The following is a 22,529-nucleotide window of genomic DNA, read 5'->3' as shown; positions in this document are numbered from 1 at the left end:
ATCATAGAACATAGAAATTGGTAAATAGAAAAGCACAAGTATAGCAGGTACTTACATTTTCTCTCCATTCCAGTTTATTGTCTATAATCACTCTCTGCCAGGCACTAATCACATCAGACCACAGAACTGGTGACCTGAGATGTGATTTTATTCTGACTACAACTCAGCATTGGCTCTTAATGAAGGGAAGTGCTACAATACGTGTGATAACATTTTTCAGTGGGCCGATAGAAAAGTCAGAAAACCTTGCACATTGTCACTTAGTGTGTTGTGCTTCAAACTAAAAGTAGTAGATAATGAGAAAATGAGGTCCAGCATGTTTCAAATGTAGTAGATTTCAAATGTTTTAAAAGTTTCTTGCTCTTATTTCTATGCATTAAAATCACACCAATACATCAAACATGATGAAGTTACAATAACAATGAAAGCCTATCTTACAGTTCCCCAATTAAAAAGCCTTTCAACTCTCGAACATTTCTGTTATTGTATATCACAAGCATCAAAAAACAAAACCCTGCCATGCAATCAATACACTGTACTATACACTCCTTTGACATTTTAAATGATACTTAACACTAGAAAAGCCTAGAGGGACCCCTTCAAGCCAATGATGAGTCTTTCAGATGTCAACATTCTAACAGTCTAATAAATACATGTGATGTATGCTATTGGTAAAATAATTATCTGTTTGTGTTTATGAAGGTAAAATTAGAATGTGAAAGAAAATGTATTTTCAAAAAGAACTTTTTCATTAGTTTATGTAACAGTATGAACAAAAAAACAGCACTAAAACACTACCATTCAAGAGTTAAAATCGATTAAATGAACACCATCACATAGATCATTCACTATTCATGTTGTTAAAGGCAGGTCTGAAGGAACATAATGAAAATAAGAAAATAAATGTCAAAAGAATAGAATGGTCTTTTATTGGTTTAAATACATGACTGTGCTTTGAGTTTCAAGATTAAAAGAGTGATAAGTGGTATTATATCATCATTAGTCATTATTTCATAAGGTAATCTCAAAGCCTGGTTGATCCCCATAGCAACTCTTAGGACATCCACCGTGATCCACCTGAGAGACTTCATATTCCTCTGCTTACACACCATCATCTGGAGAGAGAGAGGGAGACTTAAGCAGAATAAAATGAGAAATGTTTAAAACAAATATAGACCTTAATTGAAAGGTACAATATATGGTTACTGACCTTGCTCTTGAGGACAGGTTTTCTTCTTGTTGAAACAGTATGATCCCAGACAGATTGCCAGCAGAATGAAGACTTCAGCAAGTTGGAAATAAACAAACATATTGAACCCAGGTCCTGTGGAAAAGAGAGACAGAATAACACATAAATTAAGAAGGCAACAGTTAACATGTCAACCCCCACGAATGATTCTGTTTTTTAGCTAATCCACACCCTGTACTCCATGTAATGCACCAAAGAAAAAACGCCACCTGCTGGAGAAGACTTTTAGGTCCAGCTATCCCTCTCGCTTCACCTCCTCCTCTCTAGGTGTGAATCACAAATTTAATTTCAATACTATAGCTCCCACCTTGGGACAATTGGTTTATACACTGCTCAAAAAAATAAAGGGAACACTAAAATAACACATCCTAGATCTGAATGAATGAAATATTCTTATTAAATACTTTTTTCTTTACATAGTTGAATGTGCTGACAACAAAATCACACAAAAATGATCAATGGAAATCAAATTTATCAACCCATGGAGGTCTGGATTTGGGGTCACACTCAAAATGAAAGTGGAAAACCACGCTACAGGCTGATCCAACTTTGATGTAATGTCCTTAAAACAAGTCAAAATGAGGCTCAGTAGTGTGTGTGGCCTCCACGTGCCTGTATGACCTCCCTACAACGCCTGGGCATGCTCCTGATGAGGTGGCGGAAGGTCTCCTGAGGGATCTCCACCCAGACCTGGACTAAAGCATCCGCCAACTCCTGGACAGTCTGTGGTGCAACGTGGCGTTGGTGGATGGAGCGAGACATGATGTCCCAGATGTGCTCAATTGGATTCAGGTCTGGGGAACGGGCGGGCCGGTCCATAGCATCAATGCCTTCCTCTTGCAGGAACTGCTGACACACTCCAGCCACATGAGGTCTAGCATTGTCTTGCATTAGGAGGAACCCAGGGCCAACCGCACCAGCATATGGTCACACAAGGGGTCTGAGGATCTCATCTCGGTACCTAATGGCAGTCAGGCTACCTCTGGCGAGCACATGGAGGGCTGTGCGGCCCCCCAAAGAAATGCCACCCCATACCATGACTGACCCACCGCCAAACCGGTCATGCTGGAGGATGTTGCAGGCAGCAGAAGGTTCTCCACGGCGTCTCAAGACTCTGTCACGTCTGTCACGTGCTCAGTGTGAACCTGCTTTCATCTGTGAAGAGCACAGGGCGCCAGTGGCGAATTTGCCAATCTTGGTGTTCTCTGGCAAATGCCAAACGTCCTGCACGGTGTTGGGCTGTAAGCATAACCCCCACCTGTGGACGTTGGGCCCTCATACCACCCTCATGGAGTCTGTTTCTGACCGTTTGAGCAGACACATGCACATTTGTGGCCTGCTGGAGGTCATTTTGCAGTGCTCTGGCAGTGCTCCTCCTTGCACAAAGGCGGAGGTAGCGGTCCTGCTGCTGGGTTGTTGCCCTCCTACGTCCTCCTCCACGTCTCCTGATGTACTGGCCTGTCTCCTGATAGCGCCTCTGTGCTCTGAACACTACGCTGACAGACACAGCAAACCTTCTTGCCACAGCTCGCATTGATGTGCCATCCTGGATGAGCTGCACTACCTGAGCCACTTGTGTGGGTTGTAGACTCCGTCTGATGCTAGACTCCGTCTGAAGCACCGCCAGCATTCAAAAGTGACCAAAACATCAGCCAGGAAGCATAGGAACTGAGAAGTGGTCTGTGGTCACCACCTGCAGAACCACTCCTTTATTGGGGGTGTCTTGCTAATTGCCTATAATTTCCACAGCATGTGAAACAGCATGTGAAATTTATTGTCAATCAGTGTTGCTTCCTAAGTGGACAGTTTGATTTCACAGAAGTGTGATTGACTTGGAGTTACATTGTGTTGTTTAAGTGTTCCCTTTATTTTTTTGAGCAGTGTATTTGTAAATGCTGGATCTCTATGGCTAGACGCACCTTTCACCCAAGTTTCGTAAAAATCAGGACAGTGCTGTCTGAGATATCGCGTGTGACCAACATGCTGATCACACCACCCGCGTGTTGAGGGCAAGAGCATTGAAAAAAAAACATACAGTACATGTTATCAAATCCTTTTATCCGCTCATGTGCGTCAATGGGCGTCTGCATAGCCAGATGTTAAAATAGAACTTGGTTCTAACCTGGTTCTATTTTAGACACTTGACACGCTGCAAGTCCCCAGTAGTGGTGCGTGGGTAAAACCACTACAGAAGCCAAGCTAGAAAAAAAGCCATATTACAACCTTTGTGTTGTGATAATTGGTGTTTGCTCTATAACCTGTTATTTCATATGCCTTGCTACCATCATCTATAAGAAGACACAGTGGCAGAATAAATTCAACAACACATTTGTTTCATCACAAAGTCCACAAAGCATACAGCATGGTCAAGCAAGCTAATGTTTCAGTTTAGCTCAATGCTGATTGGCTATTATTTGATACTTTTTTTTACTAAGGGAGGCCAAATACTCGCTGGCTTCCCTTCCATTCAATAATATAGGCGGCGACAATGTCACACTCTTTTTTACCAGACAGCATCAGATAGATGGCCGACACATACAGAGACAGAGGGGCGCTGTTACGCTTGAGTGGATGCTTACTCTGGTGAGATACTTTCAGCCTCTTGTGAATTTAAGGGAAATTATGATACACAGAGAGACAAAATAGTAATTATTTATGTTTTTTCTTGGTCATTTTTGGGGGGGAAGACTGACTCTCCTTGGCATCCTTGAATACACGCCACTACAAGTCCCACCTCTCCCATCTTCTCATTGTTTTTTACGATCATATACCCATGTGGGCGATTGAAAGATGAACAAGGTACACACTCCAGCAGGGGTTGGAAAGTAAATTATTTTCCAGTTGTTTCATTCAGAACAGTACCATTATTATTTTTAGTTCCGTTCAGCTGTTCTGACCCAAAAAATTCAGTTCTGAACCGGTTCGAACCTAAAAACAGTAACGATTTATATTGTTCCTTTCTGCTCCTTTATAAACCTCTGAAATAATATTTCTTTAACATTAAATTATTTCACCAATGGATAGAGCAGCTTGCTAACGAGCGGGCAAGCCATGTACATTCATTGGACAGACAAGTGTAGTGTAGAGTGTGAGATGCGACTAAAATTTTGTGGGTGATGAGAGCCCTGGGAATTAATAGTTGGGCATCTTGTTGTTATGACATATATTATCTGAATTAGGCCCCCAGAAGTATACCTTTGGAGGAGCGGCTTCTATGACGGAACTTTGATTGTCTTTTAACTTCAGAGTTGGCTTAACTAACGTTGGATTAAAGCTAGGCCTTGATCATAACTCTCCGTTCCATTAAAGTACACATAATGCCACCTAGAGTTTGAGATCTAGACCAGAGCTAGCTAAGTTAGCTAGCTAACAAGCTTGTGTGTGCAGGGTGGCACCAGAATTAAAATACAAATACATCTTACCTTTTTGTAGTTAATAAATCCAATATGAAACGTGATAACTATAGTATCCTTAACTAACATTGAAAAAGTTCATCAATTCTTCTCTAATTAAAATTCTCTCTCCCTAATTTCTGAACTAAGCTTGTAACATCAGTAGCAAGGGTAGACTATGCTTCGGAGGGAGGGGAGGGGAAGGTAGCCTATACACACGCACACACTGGCAAAGATTTTCAACTGGCAGGCAGGCAGACACTGGAATAAGTTTCTGAGTGGCAAAGTGAGGGTTTTCTGTGTTTTTTCTGGGACTGGAAAACAATGTTCTCATGCTTTTAAAATAACAGTTCTGTTCTGGAACATTCTAGATAACTTTCGTTCTTGGTTCTGGTTCTGTTCCTTTTAAAATATTGTTATTTTGTGGTTTTCGGTTCTGTTCCCTTATCCGTTTCCAACTACTGCACTCCAGTTCATCTGGTGGCGGTAATGCACCTTAAAGTTGGTTGCCAACCGCCATATAAAATCCGGAGAAGAAGAAGAATGAATGACGAGAGATTAATCAAAGAAAACAAACAAAAAAATAACTACTGTAGGTTTCCCCCTTTATCTGTGGATTATTTGTCAGAGTAGAGAACACACAACTTTGTGTAACTCAAAATGGGTCAACATTCTACAAAGACCCAGCTAAACATGGACCATATGCATTTCAGGTAAAATAACAACTCAATGTTCATCTGCCAATGCTTCATATTTGTTTCGACCTCTCCCCAAATTTATTTACACTGAACAAGAATATAAATGAAACAATTTCAAAGATTTTACTGAGTTACAGTTCATATGGGGAAATCAGTCAACTGAAACAAATTCATTAGGACCAAAACTATGCATTTCACATGACTGGAAATACAGATATGCATCTGTAGGGGCATGGATCAGAAAACCAGTCCGTATCGGGTGTGACCACCATTTACCTCATGCAGGGAGACACATCTCCTTCACATAGAGTTTATCAGGCTGTTGATTGTGGCCTGTGGAAGGTTGTCCCACTCCTCTTCAATGGCTGTGCTAAGTTGCTGGATATTGGCAGGAACTGGAACACGCTGTCGTACACATCAATCGAGAGCATCCCGATTGATGTGCTTAATGGGTGACATGTTTGGTAAGTATGCAGGCCATGGATGAACTGGGACATTTTAGGCTTCCAAGAATTGTGTACAGATCCTTGCAACATGGGGCCGTGCATTATCATGCTGAAACGTCAGGTGATGGCGGCGGTGACAATGGACCTCAGGATCTTGTCACAGTTTCTATATGCATTCCAATTGTCATCAATAAAATGCAATTGTGTTCGTTGTCCGTAGCTTATGCCTGCCCTTACCATAACCCCGCCGCCATCAAGGAGCACTCTGTTCACAACGTTGACATCAGCAAACTATTCGCCCATACGACGCCACACACGTGGTCTGTGGTTGTGTCGCCGGTTGGACGTACTGCCAAATTCTCTAAAATTACATTGGAGGCAGCTTATGGTAGTGAAATTAACATTAATTTCTCTGGCAACAGCTCTGGTCAGCATGCCAATTGCACACCCTCAAAACTTAGGGAATCTGTGGCATTGTATTGTGTGACAAAGCTGCACATTTTAGAGTGGCCTTTTATTGTACCCAGCACAAGGTGCACCAGTGTAATTATCATGCTGTTTAATCAGCTTCTTGATATGTCACACCTGTCACATGGATGGATAACCTTGGCAAAGGAGAAATGCTTACCAACAGGGATGTTAACAAATTTGTTCACAACATTTGAGAGAAATAAGCTTTTTGTGAGAATGGAACATTTCTAGGATATTTTATTTCAGCTCATGAAACATGGGACCAACACTTTACATGTCGCATTCATATTTTTGTTCAGTATAGTTGGTTGAGTTTACAGTTGGTTTTGGTATTTTAACATGCGTGTCTGATGAAGATAGACAAAATCAATATGGGCACCATTGGAGTCAGTGTCACGACTTCTGCCGAAGTCGTTGCCTCTCCTTGTCCGGGCGGTGTTCGGCGGTCGACTTCACCGGTCTTCTAGCCATCATCGATCCATTTTTCATTTTCCATTGGTTTTGTCTTGTCTTCCCACACACCTGTTGTCAATCCCATTCATTACCTGTTGTGTATTTAACCCTCTGTTTCCCTTCATGTGTTTGTCAGAGATTGTTCGTTGTCAAGTGTTGTGTTGATTGTGTATAGGTGTGCGATGGGTCTTCGTACCCAGATTTGTTTTATGTTTTTTTCCCGTGAGTGTTATGGAGCAGATTACTGGGACTTTAATTAAAGTACTCCATTCTACACTCTATTTGACTCTCCTGCGCCTGACTTCCACTGCCATTTATACACGCCATTGTGACAGAATCTCTGACCCTAAAATATGAAGTCAGCAGGAGAGGACACGACGCCCATGGAGGTGGAAAAGCGCGTTATAGACCAAGCGAAGGAGATTGACTGTTTGAGCGCCCTCATGGATCGCATTGTCCAGAATATGGATCGCTGGGAGAGACAGGGAGTTTCTCCAGCGCCTCCACTGCCACAACGGGGATTTACCTTTAACGCGTTTTCCCCACCTGAACCTAACAAAATCCGTTTACCGCTACCTACGGGTTACAACGGTGATACTGCAGGCTGCCAGGGTTTCCTCCTTAAACTGAACTTATATCTGGCCACGGTCTCCCCAGTACCATCCGACCGGGAGAAGAGTTCCGCCCTCGTCTCATGCCTCACCGGGAAAGCCCGGGAGTGGGCCAGCGCTGTGTATAGAGAGGAGAATGCGGTGTTGGACCATTTTGAGGAGTTCACCCTTTATTTTAGGAGAGTATTCGACCATCCTCCCGAAGGAAAAACGGCGGGTGAGCTCCTCTATCATCTGAGGCAGGAGACGAGGAGTGCCCAGGAGTTTGCTTTGGAGTTTAGGACCTTGGCTGCCGGCGCTGGATGGAGCGACAGGGCCCTGATCGACCACTACCGTTGTAGTCTACGCGAGGACGTTCGTCGGGAGCTGGCCTGTAGAGACACCACCCTCAACTTCGACCAGCTGGTGGATATGTCCATCAGGCTGGACAACATGCTGGCTACTCGGGGACGTCTAGATCGGGGTCTGGTTGTTCCATCCTCCCGCACTCTCTCTCCCGAATCTATGGAATTGGGAGGGATGGTGCGCAGGGAGACCGGAGGGGGTACCCACTCGAGCACCATCTATGATCGCAGAGATCACACTGCTGATCGGTGCCGGGTTGGTTCCTCTGGGAATAGAGAAGGCAGGCAGGGCACTCTGGCATCACCCCAGGTGAGTAGGCACCATACTCATCCAGAGCCCTCTGCTGCACTTATGTTTGTCTCTGTCACTTTTCCGGATTTTTCCTTGCATTCCCAGTATAAGGCGCTAGTAGATTCAGGCGCGGCTGGGAATTTCATTAATAAAAATTTAGCTCATAGTTTAGGGATTCCTATTGTTTCTGTGGATATGCCTTTCCCTATTCATGCCTTAGATAGTCGACCAATAGGGTCAGGGTTTATCAGGGAGGTCACCGCACCTTTGTCTATGATAACGCAGGAGGGTCACAAGGAGAAGATTAGTCTTTTCCTTATTGATTCCCCTGCGTATTCTGTGGTGCTAGGCCTACCCTGGTTAACTACTCATAACCCCACTGTTTCTTGGCCACAGAGGGCTCTCACGGGGTGGTCGCGAGAGTGCTCAGGTAGGTGTGTAGGGGTTTCCGTTGGTGCTACTACGGTGGAAAGTCCAGACCAGGTTTCCACCGTGCGCATTCCCCCAGAATATGCCGATTTGGCACTCGCCTTCTGTAAAAAGAAGGCGACTCAATTACCACCCCATCGACAGGGGGATTGTGCGATAGATCTCCTGGTAGACGCTGCATATCCCAGGAGTCATGTGTATCCTCTGTCGCAAGCGGAGACAGTGGCTATGGATAATTATATGTCTGAATCCCTGCGTCAGGGGTTCATTAAGCCATCCATTTCACCCGCCTCTTCGAGTTTCTTTTTTGTGAAGAAGAAGGATGGTGGTTTACGCCCGTGCATTGATTATCGAGACCTTAATAAAATCACGGTAAAATATAGTTACCCGCTACCCTTGATAAATACAGTAATGGAGTCAATGCGCGGGGCCCGCTTCTTCACAAAATTGGATCTCAGGAGTGCGTACAATCTGGTGCGTATTAGGAGGGGTGATGAGTGGAAGACGGCATTTAGCACCACCTCAGGTCATTATGAGTACCTGGTCATGCCATATGGGTTGATGAATGCTCCATCAGTCTTCCAATCGTTTGTAGATGAGATCTTCAGGGACCTGAACGGGCAGGGTGTAGTGGTGTATATCGATGATATTTTGATATACTCTGCTACACGCGCTGAGCATGTGTCCTTGGTGCGCAAGGTGCTTGGTCGCCTGTTGGAGCATGATTTATATGTCAAGGCTGAGAAATGCTTGTTCTTCCAACAATCCATCTCCTTCCTAGGGCATCAGATTTCCACTTCAGGAGTGGAGATGGAGAGCGACCGCATTACAGCCGTGCGTAATTGGCCGACTCCAACCACGGTAAAGGAGGTGCAGCGTTTTTTAGGGTTTGCCAATTACTACCGGAGATTTATCCTGGGTTTTGGTCAGGTTGCAGCTCCCATTACCTCACTGCTAAAGGGGGGACCGGTGCGCTTGCAGTGGTCGGCCGAGGCGAATAGGGCTTTTTGTAAACTGAAGGCTCTGTTTACCTCGGCGCCTGTGTTGGCTCATCCGGATCCCTCTTTGCCATTCATAGTAGAGGTGGACGCATCCGAAGCTGGGATAGGAGCAGTGCTCTCTCAGCGTTCGGGTGTGCCACCGAAGCTTCGCCCCTGTGCTTTCTTTTCGAAGAAGCTCAGCCCGGCGGAGCGTAACTATGATGTGGGGGACCGAGAGTTGTTAGCTGTCGTAAAAGCCTTGAAGGTGTGGAGGCATTGGCTTGAGGGGGCTAATCACCCTTTTCTCATCTGGACTGACCACCGCAATCTGGAGTACATCCGGCAGGCGAAGAGACTAAATCCTCGCCAGGCAAGGTGGGCCATGTTTTTCACTCGTTTTGTGTTTACGCTTACTTACAGACCAGGCTCCCAGAACGTCAAGGCAGACGCATTGTCTCGGCTGTATGACACAGAGGAGCGACCCATGGATCCCACTCCCATACTCCCAGAGTCGTGTTTGGTGGCGCCAGTAGTGTGGGAGCTGGACGCGGACATTGAGCGGGCGTCACGTGCAGAGCCCTCTCCTCCTGAGTGTCCAGCTGGTCGTCTGTACGTTCCGTCTGCTGTCCGCGACCGATTGATCTATTGGGCTCACACATCACCCTCCTCTGGTCATCCCGGGATAGGTCGGACGATGCGCTGTCTTGATGGGAGGTACTGGTGGCCCACTTTAGCTAAGGACGTGAGGATTTATGTTTCCTCCTGTTCGGTGTGCGCCCAGTGCAAGGCTCCTAGACACCTGCCTAGAGGTAAGCTTTTACCTTTACCCGTTCCTCAACGGCCGTGGTCGCACCTGTCAGTGGATTTTGTGACTGATCTTCCACCTTCACAGGGTTACACCACGATCCTGGTCGTTGTGGATCGGTTCTCTAAGTCCTGTCGTCTTCTCCCTTTGCCCGGTCTCCCTACGGCCTTACAAACTGCGGAGGCTCTGTTTACACATGTTTTCCGGCATTATGGGGTGCCTGAGGATATAGTGTCTGATCGGGGTCCCCAGTTCACGTCAAGGGTCTGGAAGGCGTTCATGGAACGTCTGGGGATCTCGGTTAGTCTTACCTCAGGTTTTCACCCCGAGAGTAATGGGCAGGTGGAGAGAGTTAACCAGGATGTGGGCAGGTTTCTGCGGTCCTATTGCCAGGACCAGCCAGGGGAGTGGGCGAAGTTCGTGCCCTGGGCAGAGATAGCCCAGAACTCGCTACGTCACTCCTCCACTAACCTTACCCCTTTCCAATGTGTATTAGGGTATCAGCCGGTTCTGGCTCCTTGGCATCAGAGTCAGACCGAAGCTCCTGCGGTGGACAATTGGTTTCGGCACGCTGAGGAAACTTGGGAGGCAGCCCACGTCCACCTTCAGCGTGCCATAAGGCGCCAGAAAATTGGCGCAGACCGTCGCCGCAGTGAGGCCCCGGTGTTCGTACCAGGGGGCAGGGTCTGGCTCTCGACCCGAAACCTGCCCCTCCGCCTGCTCTGCCGGAAGCTGTGTCCGCGGTTTGTGGGGCCGTTTAAAGTCCTGAGGAGAGTGAACGAGGTATGTTATAGATTACAACTGCCCACTAATTACCGTATTAACCCCTCGTTCCATGTGTCTCTCCTCAGGCCGGTGGTGGCTGGCCCGCTCCAGGAGGCTGAAGTGCGTGAAGTTCCTCCGCCTCCTCTAGACATCGAGGGGGTCCCGGCGTACGCTATTCGATCCATTTTGGATTCGAGACGTCGGGCGAGGGGCCTTCAGTACCTCGTGGACTGGGAGGGGTACGGGCCGGAGGAGAGATGCTGGGTTCCGGTGGAGGACGTTTTAGATCCTTCCATGTTAAAAGAATTCCACCGCCTCCATCCGGATCGCCCTGCACCTCGCCCTCCGGGTCGTCCCCGAGGCCGGTGTCGACGCGCTGCTGGAGCCGCGCGTCAGGGGGGGGGTAATGTCACGACTTCTGCCGAAGTCGTTGCCTCTCCTTGTCCGGGCGGTGTTCGGCGGTCGACTTCACCGGTCTTCTAGCCATCATCGATCCATTTTTCATTTTCCATTGGTTTTGTCTTGTCTTCCCACACACCTGTTTTCAATCCCATTCATTACCTGTTGTGTATTTAACCCTCTGTTTCCCTTCATGTGTTTGTCAGAGATTGTTCGTTGTCAAGTGTTGTGTTGATTGTGTATAGGTGTGCGATGGGTCTTCGTACCCAGATTTGTTTTATGTTTTTTTCCCGTGAGTGTTATGGAGCAGATTACTGGGACTTTAATTAAAGTACTCCATTCTACACTCTATTTGACTCTCCTGCGCCTGACTTCCACTGCCATTTATACACGCCATTGTGACAGTCAGTTTGGTCATCATGTAATAGACGGACTGAGACCGATCCACTGTCCCCTCCCAAATTTCATCTATGAGGGACAACTAATCAGCAAATGAATAAAATCTGTTAAAATTACTATATCAAACTTACCGGTAGCACCAGCGGTTAGTTGACAGTGGAACTGGTCATTGTCGGTGGCATTCACCCACCCTGATATCTTTGTCCCGGTGGATAAGGTACAGTTAATATATATGAGCCCTGTAGGTAGGCAAAATAAACAGTCACAAACCTGTGTTGAAAAGTGGTGAATCCCATGCTGCTTCTCCTAAAGGTCTATTGATGATAATGACAATGATGATGATGTTGATGATGATAATAATCATGTGTAATGTTTTGATAATGTATCTGCTAAACTAAACCAAACCAGAATTGGATTTTGGACCATAACTCATATTCTATCTTAATATATAAGGGAGATGGACTTGACAGGATATGGTTATGACCATGCAGTGGCAACTTTTACATTAAAATATTGGTGGGGCACACTCAATTAACAAAACTCATATGCATCGAAACCAGTACACATTGGCTACACATTGAATATACTAATAACCAAACCCAGAAATTAGTTTAGAGCCACATGCAAACGTTATAACATTTGGGTTATGATCAGTTTATGGCCACTTCCCATATCTGTAGCTCTTATTGCACGGAAGACCACGGTAGTTGAGCATACTTTTATAGAGTAAACTAGCTAGCAATCTGTCTGCAATATTGCGAAACTCCTTGCGTCTGTGTGCCTGTTAATACAAGGTCCCGGTTAACAATATGCAACTTTTTTAACTTTAACGTTATTCCCTCGCTTCATCTTTATGTATGTATATATATACAGTGGGGCAAAAAAAGTATTTAGTCAGCCACCAATTGTGCAAGTTCTCCCACTTAAAAAGATGAGAAAAATCACATTGTAGGATTTTTAATGAATTTATTTGCAAATTATGGTGGAAAATAAGTATTTGGTCACCTACAAACAAACAAGATTTCTGGCTCTCACAGACCTGTAACTTCTTCTTTAAGAGGCTCCTCTGTCCTCCACTCGTTACCTGTATTAATGGCACCTGTTTGAACTTGTTATCAGTATAAAAGACACCTGTCCACAACCTCAAACAGTCACACTCCAAACTCCACTATGGCCAAGACCAAAGAGCTGTCAAAGGACACCAGAAACAAAATTGTAGACCTGCATCAGGCTGGGAAGACTGAATCTGCAATAGGTAAGCAGCTTGGTTTGAAGAAATCAACTGTGGGAGCAATTATTAGGAAATGGAAGACATACAAGACCACTGATAATCTCCCTCAATCTGGGGCTCCACGCAAGATCTCACCCCGTGGGGTCAAAATGTTGGCAATTCGGGAAAGTCGAATTCCTGGTCGTAATGCTGGTAATGCTGGTGAGTTACCGTCACTCTGATATCCAAAAGTTTTTCCCGGCTGTATGTAATAATACGAAAAAAATTCTGGCCTAATAATGTAAGAAATAACACATAAAAAACAAAACACTGCAAAGTTGTCTCGGGGCTAATAGCACCGCTGCCCTATCTATTGGTGCCATTTTCAGTGGTGTTCAGTGTTTGACAGTGCATGTCAGAGCAAATACAAAGCAAGGAGGTCGAAGGAATTGTCCGTAGAACTCTAAGACAGGATTGTGTCGAGGCACAGATCTGAGGAAGGGTACCAAGAAATGTCTGCAGCACTGAAGGGGCCCCAAGAACACAGTGTTCTAAATCATTCTTAAATGGAAGAAGTTTGTAACCACCAAGACTCTTTCTAGAGCTGGCTGCTCGGCCAAACTGAGCAATTAGGGGAGAAGGACCTTGCTCAGGGAGTTGACCTAGTAGCTGATGGTCACTCAGACAGAGCTCCAGAGTTCATCTGTGGAGATGGGAGAATCTTCCAGAAGTACAACCTTCTCTGCAGCACTCCACCAAGCAGGCCTTTATGGAAGAGTGGCCAGATGGAGGCCACTGCTTAGTTTGCCAAAATGCCCCTAAATGACTCTCAGACCATGAGAAACAAGATTCTCTGCTGATGAAACCAAGATTGAACTCTTTGGCCTGAATGCCAAGCGTTACGTCTGGAGGAAACCTGGCACCATCCCTATGGTGAAGCATAGCGGAGGCAGCATCATGCTTTATGGGTGTTTTTCAGCAGCAGGGACTGGGAGACTCGTCAGGATCGAGGGACAAATGAACAGAGCAAAGTACAGAGAGATCCTTGATGAAAACCTGCTTCAGAGTGCTCAAGACCTCAGACTGGAGCGAAGGTTCACCTTCCAACAGGACGATGAACCTAGGCACAGAGCCAAGACAAAGAAGAGAGACTGCAGATTCTTTCAAACAACACTTTATTATAAGATTTGCAAAAATGGAGAATCAACTATCCAGTGAACAGTGCATAGTTGAAATCTAAACGAATAGTGCCGGTTCATTGCTTTTATAGAGAAAATACATACAACCCCTTTTCAGGACAAGTCTCAATGTCCTTGAGTGGCCCGGCCAGAGGCCAGACTTGAACCCGATCGAACATCTCTGGAGAGATCTGAAAATAGCTGTGCAGTGACGCTCCCCATCCTACCTGACAGAGCTTGAGAGGATCTGCAAAGAAGAATTGGAGAAACTCCCCAAATACAGGTGTGCCAAGCTTGTAGCATCATACCCACTTGAAGCTGTAATCGCTGAGAACTGAGTACTGAGTAAAGGGTCTGAACACTTATGTAAATGTGATATTTCAGTGTTTTAGTTTTAATACATTTAATTTCTTAAAACCTGTTTTTGCTTTGTCATTATGCAGTATTGTGTGTAGATTGATGAGGAAAAATAACAGTTAAATCCATTTTACAATAAGGCTGTAACATAACAAATTGTGGAAAAAGTCAAGGGGTCTGAATACTTTCCAAATGCACTGTGTGTGTGTGTGTGTGTGTGTGTGTGTGTGTGTGTGTGTGTGTGTGTGTGTGTGTGTGTGTGTGTGTGTGTGTGTGTGTGTGTGTGTGTGTGTGTGTGTGTGTGTGTGTGTGTGTGTGTGTGTGTGTGTGTGTGTGTGTGTGTGTGTGTGTGTGTGTGTGTGTGTGTGTGTGTGATGGGATGTGTAGGCATTATGGCCAGTATGTGAATAGAATATTTAGTATATCTGTAGAATACGTAAGATATAATAGTACATATACAGTAGTAGTTTAATGGATGGCTGTGTGGTCCTCCCACTACCTGGGAAACCATACAGTCTATTAGGCTACTGATTAAATAAATGATGATGAACTTCACATAGTGGGAATAGTGCACGGTGATGAGCTTGATGCTGCTTTCCAGTAAATATCGAGGGTCATACTATGGTGACATGATTATCGATGCTTAGCTGCCATTTGACAAATAAAAACATACTAGCTCTTATCCATAATAATCTCATCATGTAGACTAACTAACCTACCCGCACAGCCTACCCGCACCGTATCTGCTAGCTGTTGGCTAGAGTGCACGTGCCAAGACCAGAATAGGCACATTTGCTATTTAACACAACAGTTTTTGTGACTAAACTATTGGTGAGTTTAAAATGCAATGGAAACACGTTGAACTTTTGATTTTTATTCGGTACATGAAAACTTAAGCAAAAAGTAAATTGTGTGTGCACTACCTCATCAAGCACTGATTTTTATCCGCAACAAGTCAGTTTTGTGGAAACACCACCGGTGGGAAAATGTCACACATTTTAGAACATTCCCATGAAAATCTGTCAACACTTGGATTGAAATCTAGCTAATGACACTTGTTCAGAAAATGATTTGTTATAAAATTGGACTGTAAACAAGATTTTGTTATTATTTCAGAGGCTCAATTAAAAACAATGTCTATCAGAACACTATAAAGCAGGGGGTTGATGAAGAAAAAATACTCAGTACGTTCTCCACCAAACTCTAATAGTGTAACACCTGGAAAACAAATGTGTCAGCATTTCAGGTCCATCATTGCAGAAAGTACACTTGACATCAATGTATGTAAACCTTGACACCATTGTGTTGGAGAGGTACACATTGTGCAGAATCTTTAGGTGCACCTATTTTATCCTATAGAAATACAACACGTAAAGGGACAAAGCCAAGCCTTTCACCATTGAATGTCTGATGGTTGTTTAATTACAAAAGGATTTCCCTGTTTCCTTGTTCTTTTGCTATAAAAAGCATTATCTTATGTGTTTATTTGTACACTTGGGACTTTTGATATCAATACCATTAATAAATAGACTGGGTTCTATTCTAAGTATACCTTGAAAATGTGACTTTTCATTAGCTGGGAATATCATTAAGCACAGAAAAATATTCTTTGTGTGTAACTAGGGCAGGCTTTGACTCTGAACACTAGAACCCCATAGGCCAACGGCCACTAACGTTTGATTTTGTAATTTAAATACTCAGCCCCGCAAAAAAAGCTATAAAAAAAGCTACGCTCATTTGTCAGAATTTTTAAATCACAAACAGAAAAGTATTTAGAGTATTTTTCCCACACCTGTTCCTAACCTACAGCCAAGACAATGTGCTGTAGGACAGGCGCTAATGCGTCTCTCTCCTCACTGGATGAACGACGAGTGGGCAATAATTGTGCACCTTACTTCACAATTGTATTTAAATTAGGCCTAACTGAACGATAAGGAGGGTGAAGAGGTTGATTTAATTTCGAACAGCAATAGTGTAATGATGAGTTTGTGAGTACCTATTTATCAGTGTTGGCGATCATGTTAAAAATTTGACCGCGTACCTTTTTACTTTGTAAAAATAACCTGTTTTGGGACTGTTTTATTTACTTTAACTCTATTACTAATCAAACGTATTTTAAGGGAACCAAAAAATGCTACATGTTGCAGGAGGCCTTTAGAATAATGCTAAACATATCCTTGACTCTGTCCATCTCCCAGCCTACTGAACGATTGGCAAATGGATGGAATGGGCGATGACTGTGCAAGTTACTTCACAATCGAATTTAAATGAGGCCTAACTGAATGATGAGGGTGAAGAGGTTGATTTAATGTAGAACAACATTAGTGTAATGGTGAGTTTGTGTTAAGCCTATTTATCAGCATTGGCGCTCATGTTAATTATTTGGCCGTGTGCCTTGAAGGTTGATACTATTCTCTTTTACGTTTTACTTTAAAAAAATAAGCTGTTACATTAATGTTTTATTTACTGTAGCTCTATTACTAATCAACCGTATTTTAAGGGAACCAAAAAATGCTACATGTTGCAGGAGGCCTTTAGAATAATGCAATACATTGACTCTGTCCAAGTTGATGAGCGGGAAACAAACGATGCCTGCACAGCGGCCCATCGAAACTACACCTAAACTAATTTCACATATAATAAGAGTTAAAGATAAATTGACAATAATCTGATGAGTGGCAATATTATGCCTATCAGTTGTCAAATTGTACATTAAGAGATTGGCACATCTTGTAATTGACAGATACAGGTAAAATATTTAGATTTCTATATTGCATCTGAAAGAGCATATTGAGCAGTTTCTATGACACTAGCCAATATTTCTTTATGCAATTAATCATTGACAATTGTTTATCCACGGGTGATTTTGTTTAGGAATACAGCATATCATTTCACCAAATGATTTCACCTGTTATTATTATGATCCTCTTTTTCATTTCTTTGTCAAAATAACCTGTAACTGGACTTTATTAATTACCATAACTCTATTACTAATCAAATCTACAAATAAAGTTGGTCAAATGGACTACAATTATGTTTTTAATGTAAGGGAAACTAAAACAGGCTATAGGCCGATGTTTTTTCTAGGACTTTGTAGAATTGTACAAAACATATCCTTGACTCTGGCTAAACAAATAACTATTGTTATTTTTTTTATTGATATATTCCGATGAATGTTTATTCATGCAATTAATCCTTTACAATATATTTATCAAGCATTTATTTATCAAGCATTGTTGATATGCATCTGAAGCATCTGCTATAGTAGATTCCCCCATCGTTCTCTAGGGGGTGCTGATAGGCTGAAAGACCAGGCGGTTCCAGTGTGAATTACTTCATAACTTAATTAACATTAGGCCATGACTATCAAACATGTCACCTACAAAGATTACATTTTTCTCTGTCCAATTTTGCATAAAAATGATTTTGTTTTTAATAGTGATATTACCATTATTTCACAGAACAGCTTTAAGAGGTGAAAAGTCATGCACAAAACATCATGTCCACGCCATAAGGGCTTGCTGATAGAAAAATATATATACTGTAATTACAAGACAACAAAAATTGTAAACTAACAATTTTCTTAAAAATGTTATGAGGAATAAAAAAGTATAACGTCTCTGGAGTTATGCCTTTTTTTCAACCACTTAATCTTAGAGGTATTATTCATATCCACAAAATCTAATAACTGAAAACCTCCTTCTGCCCTAGTCACAGAGAGCACTTTCTTTTTAAGGTGGAGACGTTTGTTTTTCCATACAACATTGGGAAATGAGTTGTTCATCTCCTTACATGTGGATTCATGTACAAAAAGAAATAGAACTGGATAAACAAACCGAGATATACCCTTAGCCTTCATAAATAGAACTGGATAAACAAACCGAGATATACCCTTAGCCTTCATAAATAGAACCTTTACTAAAATGGATGTTTTGCTGGCTAGCTCTCCCAGCTGTTGCTGCAATGAAGTAGAGTCCCCATGAGTAACAGCACTGTGATCCAAACATGATCTCTGTCTGCCCCTCCACCACAGAAAGCAGAGTGAGGCTGAAACAGCTGCATTTTGGAGCTGCCTGACTCAATACAAATTTACCAAAAACAATACAATGGGAAAGCAACCACTTATGCTTTATTATATGAACACATTTTTTAAATAAAATTAAATTGTTTGCTAACAGATATGATATATTGCTGTGACATGAAATAATAGAATTGCTTGCAAATCACCTGCACTTACTGCAGCTCCACTGTGACCATGGTTATTTCAATATTGTTTGTTTAAATCGATCAAAAGTAGAGGACTTTCAGGACCATGCGTTGTCTTGTTGCACTGCAGTTAATCAGGAGATGAAGGCGTTGTCATGGTATAGCTGACCCCAATCATTTCTGATTCCTTTAGGATTTTAGACAAACATGACGAAGTTGACCAAAACTCTGGACACATATTTTTTAGGAATCACGGTTTTGAGAGAAATATTACTTTAAGTCAGAGAGCGCTATTCCAAGAAACTACATGAGCTCCTTCAGAAACTACATGAGCTCCTTCAGAAACTACATGAGCTCCTTCAGAAACTACATGAGCTCCTTCAGAAACTACATGAGCTCCTTCAGAAACTACATGAGCTCTTTCAGAAACTACATGAGCTCCTTCAGACACTACATGAGCTCCTTCAGAAACTACATGAGCTCCTTCAGAAACTACATGAGCTCTTTCAGAAACTACATGAGCTCCTTCAGAAACTACATGAGCTCTTTCAGAAACTACATGAGCTCTTTCAGAAACTACATGAGCTCCTTCAGACACTACATGAGCTCCTTCAGAAACTACATGAGCTCCTTCAGAAACTACATGAGCTCCTTCAGAAACTACATGAGCTCCTTTAATAGTTATTATACATTTTCACAAGTTTTAAGAATTTTAAACACTTTTTGGGGGAGTTTGAAATTGTGAACCTTTGCTATAGACAAGGGCATTTCCTGGCACAGAGCCCAAATGGAAATGAATAATATTGCCAATATTTTACCTTTTAAAATTCCCTAAATGTATTTTTTTGGCTCAAATAATGAGAACGAGTTAAAAAAGAAAAGTTTCCCTGACAGACAAGGATTGCCCAAACTTTCAAGTATCCCTATACAGTCATGTAGCTATATTTTTTAAAGAGGGTTAGCTATTTACCTTCAATGAACAGGTGCAGTCTTCTGGTGGCCAATGAACTTCCATTAGAATGAAATGTTTCTAAGAGGTATTCATCAGAATCCGTCTTTTCTGTGTTAGATATCCTAAATGTCCTGTTGTTCATGAAGAACTCTGATCTAGCTTTAATGGAGTCAGCGATTATCATTTTGTTTCTTCTCATTCGGAGTATCTCTGTAGTTACACCAGTGGGATCTTTTTTAAATGTGAGTTCAGATACTGTGGTATCAGTCAGCTGGAGATAGACAGTTCCTCCCAGAGCTCCATAACACTGACATCCATCCTCCCTAGCATCACAGGAGGAGGTCAACATCCCTGAGGACAAAGTTGAACATTGTGTCACAATTCTGACACAACTGGTATGAGTGGATAGAGTGAAAATATGTTACTGTCATAACTATGACTGAACTGGAGTGCTTTTTTGTAATTTAATTGTCTGATACTGAGTTGACAATAACTTCAAAGATGACTTATACAATGAGTGGGATACAGCAGAAAACAGTGTTGAACGGAACAATCAGATGGAGCAGACTCAGGTTTGCCAGGAATATGCATATCTTTTATCAACAATATATTTTCCAAACAACAATTATGCTGTTGCAATGATAAGGGCACACAGCCATCTAAAGTTATACTCAGACATGGTTGGAATGGAAAACCTCTAACTCTCTACCTCCATCCTGTCTCCATATAGCCATAGTCTTCACAGTCTGAAAATAGTAGGCTCTTGCATAATGAGCTACGACACAAATAAAGACGTAACTTACCATGAGACACGCGTGCGATCATCACCAACAATCCAAAAACAGCCTCCATGTCTCTCTCTTCACTCCCTAATTCAATTAACAGACTTCAAATGAGCCCCAAAAATAAGTTTCCTTTACTGTTGTCCTCAAGTCTGGCTATGCAAGTCAAACTGAGAAAAAGCGGCAACTGAAACCTCTTGATGTGTTGTCTTCCTCGTTCTAGAATGAACAGTTCTGATATTAGCTAGCCCCCTTTCCTCTGACAAAAGGGTGCGGAAACACAAGTGTGTAATTTAACTTCCTTACTTTGATAAAACAATGACACATTTGTCTCTTGACAAGAAGTTTTCAAATTTAGTTTTCAAATCCAGAGCAAATATTATCATATTCCAATACACAATAGGGGAGACTGGGGAACAAAGTAACACGAGGCACAAAGTAACAACACAGTAACTCAGATTAGAAATGACGTAGAAAGCTGTTACTCAATCTGTTAATGCTTGGTTAGTGTATCTACATAACTAGGACGTTTTGCTTCAATCCATAAATAGTGTTTTTTTTATTAACAATAAATATTTTTTCAGGCTGAATTCTAAATATTTTTGCCTTCTCTCTTTCTTGATTATTGACCTCAAGATCATTCCCCATGTATCTAATCATGTATCAGTTTTACAGTGGAACATTCCCCATGTATCTAATCATATATCAGTTTTACAGTGGAACATTCCCCATGTATCTAATCATATATCAGTTTTACAGTGGAACATTCCCCATGTATCTAATCTTACAGTCCCTTCGGAAAGTATTCAGACCCTGTGACACCTTTGGCCGTGATTACAACCGAGAGTCTTCTCAAGCTTGGCACACCTATATTTGGGCAGTTTCTCCCCAATCTTCGCTGCAGATCCTCCCAAACTCTGTCAGGTTGGATGGGGAGCGTTGCTGCACAGCTATATTCAGGTCTCTCCAGAGATGTTTGATCAGGTTCAAGTCTGGGCTCTAGCTGAGCCACTCAAGGACATTCAGAGACTTGACCCAAAGCCACTCCTGCTCTGTATTGGCTGTGTGCGCAGGGTTGTTGTCCTGTTGGAAGGTGAACCTTCGCCCCAATCTGATGTCCTGAGCGCTCTGGTGTAGGTTTTCATTAAGGATCTCTCTGTACTTTGCTCCGTTCATCTTTGCCTCGATCCTGACTAGTCTCTCAATCCCTGTAGCTGAAAAACATCCCCACAGCGTGATGCTGCCACCACCATGCTTCGCCATAGGAATGATGCCAGGTTCCCTCCAGACGAGAAGCTTGGCATTAAGGACAAAGATTTCAATCTTGGTTTCATCAGACCAGAGAATCTTGTTTTTCTTGGTCTGAGAGTCTTTAGGTGCCTTTCGGAAGACTCCAAGTGGGCAGTCATGTGCCTTTTACTGAGAAGTGGCTTCCGTCTGGCCACTCTACCATAAAGGCCTGATTGATGGAGTACTGCAGAGATGGTTGTCCTTCTGGAAGGTTCTCCCATCTCCACAAAGGAACTCTAGATGTCTGTCAGAGTGACCATTGGGTTATTGCCAGCAGCTTACTACCCTGCATACCACTGCTGGCTTGCTTCTGAAGCTAAGAAGCATTGGTCCTGGTCAGTCCCTGGATGGGAGACCAGATCCTGGTGGAAGTGGTGTTGGAGGGCCAGTAGGAGGCACTCTTTCCCCTGGTCTAAAAAATATCCCAAATCTCCAGGGCAATGATTGTGGACACTGCCCTGTGTTGGTTGCTGTCTTTCGGATGGGATGTTAAACGGGTGTCCTATCTCTCTGAGGTCATTAAAGATCCCATGGCACTTATTGTAAGAGTAGGGGTGTTAACCCTGGTGTCCTAACTAAATTCCCAATCTGTCCCTCAAACCATCACGGTCACCTAATAATCCCCAGTTTACGATTGACTCATTCATCCCCCTCCTCTCCCCTGTAACTATTCCCCAGGTCACTGCTGTAAATGAGAATATGTTCTCAGTCAACTTACCTGGTAAAATAATGGATAAATACATTAAAAATATATATTGGTCACCTCCCTGACCAAGGCCCTTCTCCCCCGATTGCTCAGTTTGGACAGGTGGCTAGCTCTA

The 22,529-nt window shown here is 43.1% G+C and overlaps 1 protein-coding gene across 2 annotated transcripts; it reads right to left on the bottom strand.

Annotated features, from left to right (window-relative positions):
• Window positions 1-331: 331 nt before the first annotated feature.
• On the bottom strand, window positions 332-20,834 carry LOC129827796 (uncharacterized). Of its 2 annotated transcripts, XM_055888987.1 has the most exons (5): window positions 20,440-20,833; window positions 19,655-19,987; window positions 11,865-11,972; window positions 1,211-1,324; window positions 332-1,115 (listed from the first exon to the last, which is right to left on the bottom strand). In XM_055888987.1, the coding sequence occupies exons 1-5, from the start codon at window positions 20,486-20,488 to the stop codon at window positions 1,102-1,104; spliced, it is 618 nt and encodes a 205-aa protein (XP_055744962.1). In that variant the 5' UTR covers window positions 20,489-20,833; the 3' UTR covers window positions 332-1,101. The 2 variants fall into 2 exon arrangements, with proteins under 2 accessions (XP_055744962.1, XP_055744963.1); XM_055888988.1 differs by lacking the exon at window positions 11,865-11,972 and having other exon boundaries at window positions 20,440-20,834.
• Between the last annotated feature and the right edge of the window lie 1,695 nt (window positions 20,835-22,529).

Source organism: Salvelinus fontinalis, chromosome 29, assembly GCF_029448725.1.
Source record: "Salvelinus fontinalis isolate EN_2023a chromosome 29, ASM2944872v1, whole genome shotgun sequence".
In the NCBI taxonomy this organism is placed as follows: Eukaryota; Metazoa; Chordata; class Actinopteri; order Salmoniformes; family Salmonidae; genus Salvelinus; species Salvelinus fontinalis.
This window is presented reverse-complemented; position numbering and strand designations above follow the sequence as displayed.

Coding starts and splice junctions, on each gene's coding strand:
- LOC129827796 (XM_055888987.1), bottom strand. CDS start 20,488: ATGGAGGCTGTTTTTGGATTGTTGGTGATGATCGCACGCGTGTCTCAT. Junction 11,973..19,654: donor ACTGCACCTGTTCATTGAAG/GTAAATAGCTAA, acceptor GCCTACCTACAG/GGCTCATATATATTAACTGT. Junction 1,325..11,864: donor ACTAACCGCTGGTGCTACCG/GTAAGTTTGATA, acceptor TCTTTTCCACAG/GACCTGGGTTCAATATGTTT.